We start from the raw sequence: 15,623 nt of genomic DNA, 5'->3' as shown, positions 1-15,623 counted from the left end.
GAGGGAGCTGGGTAAATAAATGCCCTCGTTTCTCTCTCCTTCCATCCTCCAGGATCCCACAGGTGCCTCCTATTGGCCAAACCCAATAGAAAGCCAGAGAGTAAAGAATCCTTTTGACATATTCCATTAAAGTGAAACTCTGGAGCACGGTGCCCTGGTAGAAAGAGTGCCTGCATTTGAAGGTCGCAGTCTTTGGTTTTCAAAAAGCAGGGCCTTTTCTACGTGGTCACAGGGAGTCTCCTTTGTTGCAGGTGAAATGAATTCTCCATCCAGCTCCCCAAATTCTGATTTGACGGCTGCCCTGGAATTTTCTCAGACAAGCAACTTGCCTCTGCAAGGCATGAAATGTCTTCCCAGGTTTCAAGAGCTGCCCTCATGGGGTTGTTTCTTTATCTTTCAATGCCTCACTTTGTCTCCTTTTCCTCTCACCACTTGATCTGCCAGTCAAATTTTATCCCAGCTTCCTGCATTCCCTGTTGAGTGATCATCTCACCAAGACTCAGATCTTAGATTTTCTCTCTCCAGAGAACTACAAAGAACATCGTGTCTCTACCTTAATTGTAGTTTGGTGACTCTCTTGCCAGCATGGATTGAAATGGTTCTTGCCTAGACTTCGTTTTTTTAAAATGGTAATGCAGTATTTTATTTATTCTGTTCATTAACAATTAATTCTTGAGAACTCTTACAATATTCATTGAACATAATCTAAGATAAGATCAATTTCCATTTTTTACATCTCCTCTATTAATAAGAGAGATAGTTGAATTAATTTATGGTCAAAATCATGATGGCAAAAACTTATGAACAAATAAATGCTTGGTGTTAGTATGGCTACATACATTTCAGTTTTTGGTATAAAGTTCTTTGGCTGCAAGAAAGAACATTTGGTTTATTTCACAAATAGAGTTATCTTTAATGCTGGAGTGGCCTCCTGGTATTTCTTCTGCAGTTGATTTTTAGCACAGTTATCTGTGACCGTATGAATGGAGTTGCGTGAAGAGGTACTCATCGTGTTAATCCCAAACAAGAGCACACAGCTGATTACTATAGTAATAAGGGGATAGACAGGCAATGCAACTGTCCAATATTTTTGAGGCCAATAGGTTAAACCTAAGGAGTTTAGCCAAGATTCAGGAATAAAAGGCCGTACGAGGTAAAGTTTGAAGCCAAATTGGGAGCTTAAGAAAAGAACAAAATCATAAATCGCTCTTTCTGGCAATGGCAATGGTGAATTTTCCACCATTTTTCCTGGGGCTTTAGATAATCTCAGTGCTAAGTTCCCTGTGCAAGCACCAACCAGGAAGCTTCAGTGGTGGGGGGAAAGAGGAAAAATTGAGGAAAAGGCCTAGGCACAATGGCTCCCCCGACCCAGGCGCAGGCACGCGGAGACCTTCCTCCCAGGTGGGAGCCATCAAGCACCTCTTGCCTAGATTTCTGATAGGAGAAGCTGTTTCTCCTCATCCCTTAAAGTTTTGAGTGGGTGACCTAGATAAATGAGCAATGAAACTATGAAGCCTAAGTTCAAAGGAGTGACATGTAGCATTGTGATCATCTAAAATCTGTACAAGTTAGGCGATGCATTTAATAAGTGATTATAAATATTTAATGTATACATAGATAGCAAATGACAAGCGTATTATCATAAGCGTTAGCATTCTTAGGGAGAGGTGGAAGTGGAGTGGACTGTGATGTTCTGCACAGGCACCCTCCTCCTGCACTGAGCAATGAAGGATTTATTCCACCAGCTACTGGGAAAAGTGTTGGCAGATGATCCTTGGCTCTAAGCCCTCTTTGGGAATTTCCTTGGTTGCTGCCTTTTCAGGGCAGTCAGCATAAATGATTGATCAGCTTGGGAGCTTTTAGAGGCCTGGTCCCCTTGCCTCTACTCCGGACAACTTGGAAGACCTATTCCAGTTTCAGAGGTCTCCATGAGGTCAATGGAGGCCTTTGTTCTGATATGGCACTTCAATTTCTCCCTCTGCTCCATCCTGCTCCCTTCTCTGCTCTTCCATTGCTGTTGATCCCAAAAGCACTCCCTGAGTAACTTCCTGCATGTTAATCTCCATCTCAGGGTCTGCTTCCCAGAGAATCCAACCCACAGTCCTCCACTCCTCCTTGTTTCTGTGCCCCTTGCAATGTGACTTTGCAGCTTCTCCAATCAAGAGATGGAGTCTATTTTTTGACATCTTGAATCTAAGCTGGCCTGTGACTTGCTTTGGTCAATAGAATGAGGCAGAAGTGACATTGTGCCAGCTCTGAGCCTGGAGATGCAGAAGCCTTGCATGATGTTTCTGTCGCTCTTGGAGCCCTGCTGCAACTATGAAAACACATCCTGGCTAGCCTGCAGGAGCAGGGTGGTCAAGTCACTGCTGTTGTCCCAGCTGGCAGTCAACCAATCCCTGAAGCAGAGCCACCTGGCTAACCACAGTGCATGAACGAACCTACCCAAGACCAGAAATAATGCCTCGCTGAGCCCGGCCCTAATTGCTGACCCAGAGATTCACGAGATAATAAGTAGTATCGTTTTAAGACAGTTAAGTTTTGGGGTGGACTTGCTATGTTGCAATCCTTAACTGAAACACGAAGGAACTGTGTTTGAGAAACCACAAACTGGAGGCAGGAGCACCAGGCCCCTAGTAACAGAAGAGATAATTAAGAGCTTTCCATGGGAAAACGGGAGGATTTACTTTTTGCCCTGCAAAGAAGGTAGAGAGAACAGAATGATGGTAGGAGCATTAAAAGTAGGTAAGGAGGAGAAGGTTGTCAGCCAGAAGGTAAATGACTGGGAATAATATGAGTTGAAGCAGCAGGTGGAATTGCCTGGTAGGTCTATGTCTATGGAGTGAGGGTGGTAGACAGACTTATTTGTGTTTCTTACATATAATCACTTCTCTGTTTATTTGCATATCATCCCAATCTCCTTACAAAAACAGGAACTAGGCTGGGCACAGTGGCTCATGCCTGTAATCCCAGCACTTTGGGAGGCTGAGGCAAGCAGATTGCCTGAGCTCAGGAGTTCAAGACCAGCCTGGGCAACATGGTGAAATCTCATTTTTTCTACTAAAAATACAAAACATTAGTGGGGCATGGTGGCACGTGCTTGTAATCCCAGTTACTTGGGAGGCTGAGGCAACAGAGCAAGGCTCTATCTCAAAAAAAAAAAAATTATTGCATAAAAAAGCAACTTGAAGAAAATGAAATATGATATCATTTATGTGTATTATAAAAGCAGATAAGACACATTTATGAATACATTACATAAGTAAAAGTATAAAAACAAGGTTTGGAAGGACAGACACCAAATTCCCTATGGTGGATTCCTCTGGGAAGGAAATGTCACTTTTATTTTTATTTTTTATTATTTTTTATTTTTTGAGATAGAATCTAGTCTGTCTCCCAGACTGGAGTGCAGTAGCACGATCTTGGCTCACTGTAACCTCTGCCTCCCAGGTTTAAGCAATTCTCCTGCTTCAGCCTCCTGAATAGCTAGGACTACAGGCACATGCCACCAGGCCCAGCTAATTTTTGTATTATTAGTAGAGATGGGGTTTCGCCATATTGGCCAGGCTGATCTCGAACTCCTGACCTTGTGATTGATCCGCCTCGGCCTCCCAAAGTGCTGGAATTACAGGCGAGAGCCACTGTGACTGGCCCAAGATGTCACTTTTAACCTTATTAGATCAAAAAAATCAGAAGCTGATCCTGTAAAATTCAAAGAGTTGGAAGGCATGGGTATTTGTTAGACAGCTCTCTGATTTTTCTGTATTTAAGATTTTTACCAACTCAGAAAAAATCTAATTATATCCATGAATGCTTTTGGTTATTTGTCTGAGTGTGTGGCTGAGTTTCACATCTGGGTCACAGAAATTCATGCCAGAATCAGGACCCCAGAGGCAATGTTACCGAGCATGTGAGTCCCCTGGGGTCTCCAGACTCTTGGGAAGGTCTCTGGGGACCTATAGGCCATGGAACTGGAATCTGAGTCCATCTTACTGAGCTTGCCTATGGTGAGAGGCCTGGGGAACATCTGGGTTACGTGTATAATTGTTACAGGCACTGACACCACAGGTAAGCAGATCTTATATGTTAAATGAATGGTAAAACAAAACCAAACCTCTTCTCTCTTTGCTAATTTCCCAGTGTCTGTAATCAGGCTTGCTATGGATAATCCCACACACAATTAAAGGAAATTATCAGGAAATGATGGAGTATTAGTTAATGCAAGAGGCACATCTGAGCAGAGGAGCTGCAGATAAGTTAAGAATGAAGAAAAGACCCACACTAAGAGAGCTCACTGACTCTCCCAGCTCTCAACTCAGGACTCAAGCTCGCTTTGGGTGCCTAATTTACACTCACCTACTGTCTCTCTGGCTACATATTCTCTCCGAAAACTCTAAACATAGCCATGCTTCCATTAGATTCCTGTGCTAGGCACCATCCAGTCACAGACAAAGCTGGCTTTGAGTCTCAAACTTTTTGTGTGTAATATTTTTTTTTTTTTTTTGAGATGCAGTCTCACTCTGTTGCCCAGGCTGGAGTGCAGTGGTATGATCTTGGCTCACTGCAACTTCCATCTCCTGGGTTCAAGCGATTCTCATGCCTCAGCCTCTCAAGTAGTTGGGACTACAGGCCTGCACCATTACACCTGACTAATTTTTGAATTTTTAGTAGAAATAGAGTTTTATCATGTTGTCCAGACTGGTCTTGAACTCCTGACCTCAAGTGATCTGCCAGCCTCAGCCTCCCAAAGTACTAGGATTATAGGCATGAGCCACCGCACCTAGCCTAGCTGTGTGATCTTGAACAAGTCATTGAACTCTATTGAACCTCAGTTTTCTCACCCATAAAATACTGATTCTAATCCTTGCCTTCCCCCACAGGACTGTTTAAAAAGGATTTAATAAAATAATGGATGTTACAGTGGACTTGCAACCTGTAAGGTTGTATATGGAACAGTTGTAAACTATTCCTCAACTGTAGATAGCAACTGCTATAGATTCTTTTGTTTGTTTATTTATTTATTTAGTTTTTGAGGCAGAGTCTCACTCTGTAACCCAGTCTGGAGTGCAGTAGCACAATCTCAGCCCACTGCAACCTTTTCCTCCTGGGTTCAAGCAATTCTTCTGCCTCAGCCTTCCAAGTAGCTGGGATCACATGTGCATGCCACCACAGCCAGGCAATTTTTTTTGTGTGTGTGTATATATATACACACACATATATATAAATAAATATATATGTGTGTGTATATATACACACATGTATATATATGTATATATAACATGTATATATGTATATATATAACATATATATACACATGTGTATATGTGTATATATACACATATATGTGTGTATATATGTGTATGTATATATATTTATATATAAAAATATATATATTTATACACACACACACACACACACACACACACACACACATATATATATTTACTTATTTTAGTAGAGACAGGGTTTCACCATGTTGGCCAAGATGGTCTCAAACTCTTGACCTCAGGCGAACCTCCCACCTTGGCTTCCCGAAGTGCTGGGATTGCAGGTGTGAGCCAATGAACCCAGCTATATTTTATTTAATTTATTTATTATTTATTTATTTATTCATTTTTGGAGATAGAAGCTCACTCTGCCACCCAGGCTGGAGCTCAGTGGCGCAATCTCAGCTCACTGCAACCTCTGCCTCCCAGGGTTCAAGCGACTCTTGTGCCTCAGCCTCCTCGGTAACTGGGACTACAGCTGGCACCACCACACCCAGCTAATTTTTTGTATTTTTGGTAGAGACAGGGTTTCACCATGTTGCCCAGGATGGTCTCAAACTCCCAAGCTCAGGCAATCTGCCCACCTCGGCCTCCCAAAGTGCTAGGATTGCAGGCGTTAGCCAGCGTACCCGGCCCTCTTTTATTTCTTAAGTTAAATCCAAAAGCCATGGGAGCGACATTGGAGAGTCCAGGAGTGGTATTGTTGCCATGTCACTTCTCATCCAATAGAAGCTGCTATCACATGGTGACCCTCCTACCTCCTTCAGTTCTGCTGGTCCAGGCTGCAGCAACATTTCACAATTTCCACGTCCCAGCATGGACTACTGTGGTCCTTTGACAGACTTCCGCCACTGTTCTGGGGCCATGATTAACACCAGGTGCAAGTGCCCAATCAACTATTCTCTTCTGGAGTACAGATGCCCAGGAAGTTTTGTGCCAAAGCTATTTAGACATCTTTCCCTTATAAAAAACCACAATTACTTTTCCCTGTTTCCAGCCTAAAGGTTGGGTCAGTTTCCTCTGGGGAGACTGGGGGTAGCAATTTTAAAAATACAGAAAAATGGACTGGGCACAGTGGCTCAGCCTGTAATCCCAGCACTTTGGGAGGCCAAGGCAGGCGGATCACGAGGTCAGGAGTTCGAGACCAGCCTGGCCAATATGGTGAAACCCCATCTCTACTAAAAATACAAAAATTAGCCAGGTGTTGTGATACATGCCTGTAATCCCAGCTACTCTGGAGGCTGAGGTAGGAGAATCGCTTCAACCAGGGAGGTGGAGGTAGTGAGCCAAGATTGCACCACTGCACTCTAGCCTGGGTGACAGAGCAAGCCTCTGTCTCAGAAAAATATGAAGAAACAAATAATCTATATTTCACCATGGCCTGTCTTAGCATGTTTTCTTCCAGTCATTTAGAACCTGAACTCTATTGTTTCAGGGAACTGATACAACATTATTATGAAGAATTCAAATAATAAAGAAAAGGGTGAAGGGGATAGTAGAAAAAAAATCACATTTTGTGGTCTAGAAATTACAAGAGATGTACATTATTTGAAACATCTCTTTGTGCCAATATAAAATTAGAAGGATGAGATAGAAATATTTTATTAAAAGGAGATTATATTATAGGTTTAAATTTTAATTAAGAAGCATTACATTTTATTATAATTTATTAGACAAAAAAAGAACTGGAGAGAAATTAAAGGAATTGTTGAAAGTCAAACAAATGTTTCTGTACTTCAGGAGATAACTTTTTGAAATATTCCTCTAAATTTATAAAGGAGAGATTACAAAAACATTAAAGTTGTGGTCATTATGTTTTTATTTTAAACCACATTCCAGTTTTGTCTGTCTCCCTGTTTTGAAAATGATGGCACTAGTACTCTCATCTCCTCTTTTTTTACATTCCAATTGTTGTTATTTATATTATTATTTTTACATTGTTAGATTTTATCAATTTTTCTGTTTTCTAATTAAGTCGCATGGATTTTTTTGCATGCATGTATTTTTATTGAGACAGAATCCACATACCACAAAATTCACCACTTTAAATTGTACAATTGAGTGGCTTTAGTATATTCAGAAGATTGTGTAACCATCACTATTTTTTATTTTATTTATTTATTTATTTATTTTTTGAAACAAAATCTTGCTCTGTTTCCTAGACTGGAGTGCAGTGGTGTGATCTCGACTCACTGCAAACTCTGCCTCCCGGATTCAAGCAATTCTCCTGCCTCAGCCTCCCAAGTAGCTGGGACTACAGGCGTATGCCACCTCACTCTACTAATTTTTTTTTTTTGAGACAGTTTCGCTCTTGTTGCCCATACTAGAGTGCAATGGCACAATCTCGGCTCACCGGGTTCAAGTGATTCTTTTGCCTCAGCCTCCCTAGTAGCTGAGATTACAGGCATGCACCACCAAGCCTGGGTCATTTTGTATTTTTAGTAGAGACGGGGTTTCTCCATGTTGGTCAGGCTGGTCTCAAACTCCCGACCTCAGGTGATCCATCCTCCTCAGCCTCCCAAAGTGCTGGGATTACAGGTGTGAGCCACTGCACCTGGCAATTTTTTTTTTTTTTTTTTTTTTTGTATTTTTAGTAGAGACGGAGTTCACCATGTTAGCCAGGATGGTCTTAATTTCCTGAACTCGTGATCCACCCACCTCAGCCTCACAAAGTGCTGGGATTACAGGTGTGAGCCACTGCTCCCTGCCTTATTTATTTTTGAGATGGAATCTCACTCTGTCACCTAGGCTGGAGTGCAGTGGTGCTATCTTGGCTCACTGCAACCTCCACTTCCTGGATTCAAGTGATTCTCCTGCCTCAGCCTCCCCAGTAGCTGGGATTGCAGGTATGCACCATCACGCCCACCTAATTTTTATATTTTTAGTAAAGACAGAGTTTCACCACATTGGCCAGGCAGATCTTGAACTTCTGACCTCAAGTGATGGGCCTGCTTCAGCCTCTCAATGTGCTGGCATTACAGGTGTTAGCCACCATGCCTGGCCTCAAGTGTCACTTCTATTGAGAGGCTCTTTCTGACCACCCACCTTGGCCTCCCAAAGTGCTAGTAATTACAGGAGTAAGCCACTGTGCCCAGCCTATTATGAAGTTAATATAATCTTTTTGGTACTTTCTATGTGGCTACATATGTGACTTGCCTTTGTGGCACATATTATATACCTATCTATTTGATATATTTCTAGAAATGGATTCTATATTTCCAGTGCTGACTTGGACTTTAAAAACCTAGAAGGTCTGATGCCTATCCTGGTAGTGGCAGTGGTTAAGGGTTACCTTGCATGTCCAGCCCAAGGACAGTGATTTACTAGTAACTATTTTATTGAGACAGAAAACACACAAGTCTTTAACCATTAGAGACGTAAGTAACCGTTTGGGTCACGGTGCTAGTTAAATCTTCAGTGGGGCATCTCAGTATACAGCCACCTGTTCAAGGTATTAATTATCATCATGACTTGTTGTCTTTCTTGCCCCTCCTGATCTCACCTATCATAACTCATTTTGGAACCAAGCTCCCAAGCACTGGTACCTACCAGCTGGTTCTGCACCTTCATTCTGGTGTAGCTGGCATTTGAGCAATAATTTATTCTCTGAATTGGCTCTTCCCCAATCTTTGCAAAGAATCTGCCAAGTTGCATCTCAAGATGAGGACAGACCCCTGCCCCCTTCTTTTCTCCCTTCCATCATATTAGAATTTGTAAGATGGTATAAATTCATCTTGTCCAAGATAGAAGTGTGAATGAGCAATGCCTACCAAAAATATAAACCTTGAGAATTCCAAGCCATTTACATGAGGAAAACTTCAAATATCCATCCCAGATCACATGCAGGCCACCCAGAAGGAGGCGTCCGTTGTGAAATTCAATTACCAGATGTCGTTCAACTGCTCCCTGGAAGATCAATTAATTTTCCCCCTTTTCCGAATTTGGGACCTCTTTATAAGGCTGCAGTTAAGGGACTTTCAGAAGCAGAGCCCGTTTTACCTTTTAGGTGAATATAATGAGCAGGAAACAGTCCCTTATTCTTCTTAGTTATATGTGGGGTGCCCAGGGGTTAGAGGGCAGCCCGTGTCCCATGGACAGAGCCCTGGTCCAAGTCTATAGACTCCTCCCCCGGGTCAGCCTGGGGCACATGGAAATACAATGTAATTTCCTCTTCCACGGTGGTGGAGGATCTCTTCTGGGCCAGAGGCTGAGGAATTTGGGAGAACAAAGTCCTTACTTAGCCTGTGTCCAGTGGTTGCCAAACAAGAGCTGACAATGTAGCATCATGAGGTGCTGGAAGGGACAGGGACAGGATGTGCAGCAGCAATAGACACCACGTCTGATTGTCACTTTTTTGGAGCTGTGTTTAATTTTACTTTATTGTATTTTATTTATTATAATTATTATTAGCTACAAAACCCTCTTAGTGAAGCAGATCTCATGAAAGAGAAGCACAATATAAACAATATAGGCCAGGCACGGTAGCTTACACCTGGTAATTCCAGCATTTTGGGAGGCTGAGGCAGGCAGATCACTTGAGGTCAGGAGTTCGAGACCAGCCTGGCCAACATGATGAGATCCCCATCTCTACTAAAAATGTAAAAATTACCCAGGCGTGGTGGTATGTGCCTGTAACCCCAACTACTCGGGAGGCTGAGGCAGGAGAATTGCTTGAACCCAGGAGGTGGAAGTTGCAGTGAGCAGAGATCACGCCGCTACACTCTAGCCTAGATGATAGAGTAAGACTCTGTTTCAGAAAAATAAATAAGTAAATAATAAAACAGATACAAATGAAATGGCTTCAGTTGAAGAGGGGTGGGACAATGTGTCAAATACAGGACCTTCCCTTTGGTACCTAAGGCAGCCCCTGACCTTCCGTGAGGCACAGTTTAAAAGCCACCAGGTTGAAAAAGTATCCTCTTAAATGTTCTACCAAAGCTCCCCACAAGGCTGGACCCAGCAGACAACCACCTTCCCATCCTGACATTGTCCAAATCTACAAGGTCAGCCTCGCAGTGACAATGTCAGTAGTAGCATCCATTTCATCAGGTTCTTGTGAGAATTCAGTGTGACATACTTAGCGTGTGACATATAATAAGTGCACAGTAAATGGCCATTGTTATTCTCATTCTTATTATTCAATCTTGTGCTCTGAGACTTGGCATCAAATTTGCCCCAATCTTGTGCCCACACTGTGACAAATGGCCTTATGCTCTGCCTCGTGTGTCTGGATTCCTGTCCTTGTCACCTGCTCTGTCCTCAGCCTGTTAGGTCTGGGCCTGGGCTGGAGAATTTCTAGTCCCCATTTCACAGGAAAGAGTCCTTCCAGGCTCCAGCTTTGATTTGATTGGGTCTTCATTCCTGATCACTGTTTCATGGAGCCTCAGGGCCACATCTCCTGACCTGCGTGGGTATTAAAACCCTTGTCCTGGCCAGGAGCAGTGGCTCAAGCCTGTAATCCCAGCACTTTGGGAGGCTCAGGTAGGCGGATCATAAGGTCAGGAGTTCGAGACCAGCCTGATCAACATGGTGAAACCCTGTCTCTACTAATATACAAAAAATTAGCTGGGCATGATGGCGGGTGCCTGTAATCCCAGCTACTCGGGAGACTAAGGCAGGAGAATCGATTGAACCTGGGAGGTGGAGGCTGCAGTGAGCCGAGAGCATGCCATTGCACTCCAGCCTGGGTGACAGAGCGAGACTCTGTCTCAAAACAAACAAACAAACAAAAAAAAAACAAAACCCTTGTCCTTAGTCCCTGAAGTCCAAGGATGTGCCATGGGGGCTGCCACAACAGCAGCTGAGAGTTCCCGTTCTTGCTTGAAAATCACTCCTATTTTCAGGCCCTTGGAGATTTCCCTTTTCTCTTTCTCAACTCAGCTCTGTATTAAAAATGTATGTTGGGCCAGGCACGGTGGCTCACACCTGTAATTCCAGCACTTTGGGAGGCTAAGGCGGGCGGATCACGAGGTCAGGAGATCGAGACCATCCTGGCCAACACGTTGAAATCCCATCTCTATTAAAAATACACAAAATTAGCCAGGCGTGGTGGCATGCGCCTGTAATTCCAGCTACTTGGGGGGCTGAGGTAGGAGAATCGCTTGAACCCAGGAGGCAGAGGTTGCGGTGAGCCGAGATCATGCCGTTGCACTCCAGCCTGGGCAACAAGAGCAAAACTTCGTCTCAAAAAATATATATGTTTTAGCCCTAGCATGGCATCTCATGCCTGTAATCCCAGAACTCTGGGAGGCCAAGTGGGGGAGAATCACTTGAGCTTAGGAGTTTGCAACCAGCCTGGGCAACATGGCAAGACCCTATTTCTAAAAAATTAAAAGAATTAGCCGGGGTTGGTGGCATGCACCTGTAGTCCCAGCTACTTGGGGAGCTGAGGCAGGAGGATCCCTTAAGCCCATGAGTTGGAGGCTGCAGTGAGCTACGCTCGCGCTACCGCACTCTAACCTGGGCAACAGAGTGACACCAGCTCTAGTTTTCAAGACTTTTATTGAACATTTCCCTGTGTTTGTAGCTGAAACAAGTGTCCACATAAGCTTGGTAGATCTCATTGCCAAAATCAGAATTTTCTCTTTCAATAACTGTGTAAAGATTTCATGTTTACTTTTACTCTCTTGCTCTATTAGAAGTCTAATTTTCTTTTTTCTAAGAAGATCATGAGCTGTAGATGCCCATCTCATGTGAGGGTTATGTCCTAACTTCAACACTGTAAGGCGAAAATTACTGATTGTCAAAATTATCCTCAGATTCTGTGTGAATTGCCTTTTAATCACCAGGACCTGGATCTTTGGAAATTAACTTCCTTGGTTTCTCTCCCCATTCTGCTGTGGCTCCCTTTCCCTGGAGGAATAAGAGCTGAGGTCTAGTGAGGAAGCAGGTGAGAAGGTAAAGGGGTAAACGTAGTATAACACATATGTATTTTAGCTAATAGTTGAACCTGTGTAATTTATACTCTATTATAGTCTTTATATGCCTATTATATATATATATATATATATATTTTTTTTTTTTTTTTTTGAGACAGGGTCTTGCTCTGTCACCCAGGCTGGAGTGCGGTGGTGTGATCTTAGCTCACTGCAGCCTTGACCTCCTTGGCTCAAGCAATCTTCCTGCCTCAGCCTCCCATGTAGCTGGGGCTACAGGTATATGCCACTGTACAGGGCTAATTTTTTAATTTTTTGTAGAAGCAGGGTCTTACTGTGTTGCCCCAGGCTAGTCTTGAACTTCTGGACTCAATCAATCCCACCTCAGCCTCCCAAAGTGCTAGAATAATAGGTGTGAGCCACCGTGCCCAGCCTCATTTCTTTTTATAACTCAAACTGCCTTCCAAGGAGGGTAGGGCCAGTTGAAATGGAAGGTGTTTGTATTAGTCCATTCTCACACTGCTGTAAAGACTTAGCTGAAACTCGGTCATTTATGAGAAAAAGTGGTTTAATTGACACAGTTCTGCAGGCTGTACAGGAAGCATGGCTGGGACCTCAGGAACTTACAATCATGGCAGAAGGGCAAAGGGGAATCAAGCACCTTCTTCACATGGCGGCAGGAGAGAGAGCGAGCAAAGGGGGAGGTGCCACACACTTTCAAACAACCAGATCTCATGAGAACTCACTCACCTTCACAAGAACAGCAAGGGGGAAATCTGTATCCATGATCCAATCGCCTCCCATCAGGCCCTGCCTCTAACACTGAAGAGCGTAATTCAACATGAGAGTTGGGTGGGGAAGCAAAACCAGACCTTGTCAGTCTTTGTGTTCTCCTGAGCACATGGGAGGTGGGGTGGGCACTGCACATGCTTGTGCAGAAAGTGAGAGCTGGGGAGAGCAGAACTGCTTGGCATACCCCAGGGAGAAGAATTTGGGTGGGATGATAAGGATGATCCAGGGTGGAGGGTTAAGGAGAAGAGATGGAGGTGGAGGGAGGGAGAAGCAAGGAACCATTGAGAAGGTCAGAGGACGGGGATCACTTGGGGTCACTTGGTGAGGGGCTGCCATGGATGGAGGTGTGGCTGGAGTTTATGAATGGTCTGTCTACATTTCTACTTAAAGCAATGTGTGAAACAAGCAGTAAATCCCTCCTTTACACATTGCACATACCCAAAGGTTTCTGTAAGCTCTAATATACTCACGAAAGATGTTTTTGAATTAGAGTTTGTGGGAATTAAGGAAGGGATGGAATTTCACATCTGGATCAACATTGTGCAGGATAACAATAGCTAACCTTTATATAGTGCTATGTCTGTGCTGGGTACCTCACATATAGCAACTTATTTAATCTGTATCACAGCCTTAAAAAGTAAGTGTTACTGGCCAGGCACAGTAGCTCATATCCATAATCCCAGCACTTTGGAAGGCTGAGGAGGGAGGATTGCTTGAGCCCAGGAGTTCAAGACCAGCCCTAGCAACATAACAAGATCCCATCTGTCCAAAAAAAAGAAAATTAGGCAGGAGTGGTGGTGCACACCTGTAGTTCCAGCTACTTGGGAGGCTGAGGTGGGAGGATCACTTGAGCATGGGAGGTCAAGGCTGCAGTGAGCCATGGTTGTTGTGCCACTGCACTCCAGCCTGGGTGAGAGAACCAGACCTTGTCTCAAAAAAAAAAAAAAAGAAAAGTAGGTATTACTATCACTTCCACTTTACAGATGAGGAAACTGCGGCCCAGAGAGGTTCACTTGCCCAGGATGACATAAATAGTAGGTATTGGAGCTGAGATTTAAACCTGGGAAGTCTGGGTCTAGAATCCACAGTTTTTACCACTGATCCTCACCACCTCTCAAGACAGACACTCCAGGCCAGGTGTGGTGGTTCACACCTGTCATACCAGCAATTTGGGAGGCTGAGGCAGGAGGATCACTTGAGTCCAGGAGTTCAAGACCAGCCTGGTCAACATAGTGAAACCCTGTCTCTAAAAAAGAAAAATAATTATTATAAAACGTAGACATTCCAGGAGCCTGGAATTGAAGACACACAAAGTGATCCATAAAATTCATAGGACAAAAAAAAAAAAAATCATAGGACTTTCTCTAGTGCTTTCTTTCCTTTCTTTCTTTTCTTTTCTTTAAGACAGGGTCTTGCTTGGTCTGCCAGGCTAGAGTGCAGTGGCATAATCGCAGCTCACTGCAGCTTTGACCTCCTAGGCTCAAGTGATCTTGCTTAAGCCTCCTAATGTGCTGGTGTGACAGGTGTGAGTCACCACGCCCGGCTTCTCTAGTGTTTCTAACAGGACTATTCTGAGCCCTAACAAGCACTAATTTGCTTAGAAGGGCAAGTGGGAGATTTGAACTCATGTTGTGCTGATCTCAAGGGGCTGGCAGGCCCCACTAAGCTGTGAGTTGAGCACATTGTCTCACTGACTCCTCATAGCAGCTTTCTGAGGCTGTCACCATCTCCACTGAACAAATGTGGAACCCCAGGATCAAGGAGGTGACATGCCCTGCCCAAGATCACAAGAACGTGAGAGATTCACATCATAAATTTGGAAGTTGAATTCACCTGTCTACCTCCAAATGCAGGCTCCACGGACCTCCTAAAATTCAAAATGTATCAGAGGTGAGGAAGCTGCTGGTGCCTAATGTCAGAAAGAGGGAAGGAAGCAAGTTGTTTCCAACGTTTGTCAGATTAATGAGGCAGTCACTGGCTCATCCAAGCGGCTAAATGGCATCTAAACATGTTTGAGAACCACTTAGCAGAGGCTCTGAAGATGGTTCCCCTGAGTCTAGGGCGTCTGCATCCACAAGGAGTAACAGGGAGCGACAGGGGGCAGTGAATTGGACACAGTACACAGCTTCCCAAACAGCACACAAGGGTGAGTCCTCTGCTAAGCATTGACAAATACAGGCATGGGAATGAAAGGGATGGGAACCAGCTCTAAATGACACCCACAGTTCCTTCCTAAGCTCAAAAGCTGCAGCCTTTCATGAAATATTCAGGGTCTCAGCATGGGCTGCTGGAGAGGCCAGGTGGGTGGTGGTTGCAGGCTACACAATCCCCTTACACGATGGCAATATAGAGAGCAGAAGAAGCTCCTATCCCCTTCCATGGATGGGATAGGATGTAAGCTTCCTCCAAAAGCTGCAGGCCCCAAAGAGGACCTGGCATGTGAAGCCAGGGAAACTGAGACAGAACTTGATTGTAAGGACCAAGCCGTGGTAGAAGCGTTGAGGCTGAAGTTTGGTGAGTGTCCCAGTTACTATTGCTGCATAACAAAACACTCTAAACTTAGCGGCATAAGACAGAGACCATTTATTTTCCCATGACCCTGCAGTCTGGGCAGGGTTCAGTGGGGACAGGTCATCTTTGCTCATGTAATGTCATCAGGGATGTCTCTACTGAAATGGTAGGGTCTGTT

The 15,623-nt window shown here is 44.0% G+C and overlaps 1 protein-coding gene across 1 annotated transcript; it reads right to left on the bottom strand.

Annotated features, from left to right (window-relative positions):
- Positions 1–889: 889 nt before the first annotated feature.
- Positions 890–1,243, bottom strand: LOC110567175 (phosphatidylinositol N-acetylglucosaminyltransferase subunit P-like). The gene has a single exon (XM_064382171.1). It carries the CDS (start codon positions 1,241–1,243, stop codon positions 890–892), a length of 354 nt encoding a protein of 117 aa, XP_064238241.1.
- Between the last annotated feature and the right edge of the window lie 14,380 nt (positions 1,244–15,623).

The sequence above is a fragment of the Aotus nancymaae genome, unplaced genomic scaffold, assembly GCF_030222135.1.
Source record: "Aotus nancymaae isolate 86718 unplaced genomic scaffold, 86718_ANA_hifiasm-v0.15.2.pri h1tg000029l, whole genome shotgun sequence".
In the NCBI taxonomy this organism is placed as follows: Eukaryota; Metazoa; Chordata; class Mammalia; order Primates; family Aotidae; genus Aotus; species Aotus nancymaae.
Note: the sequence above shows the minus strand (reverse complement) of the source record. Positions and strands in the feature narration are given on the sequence as shown.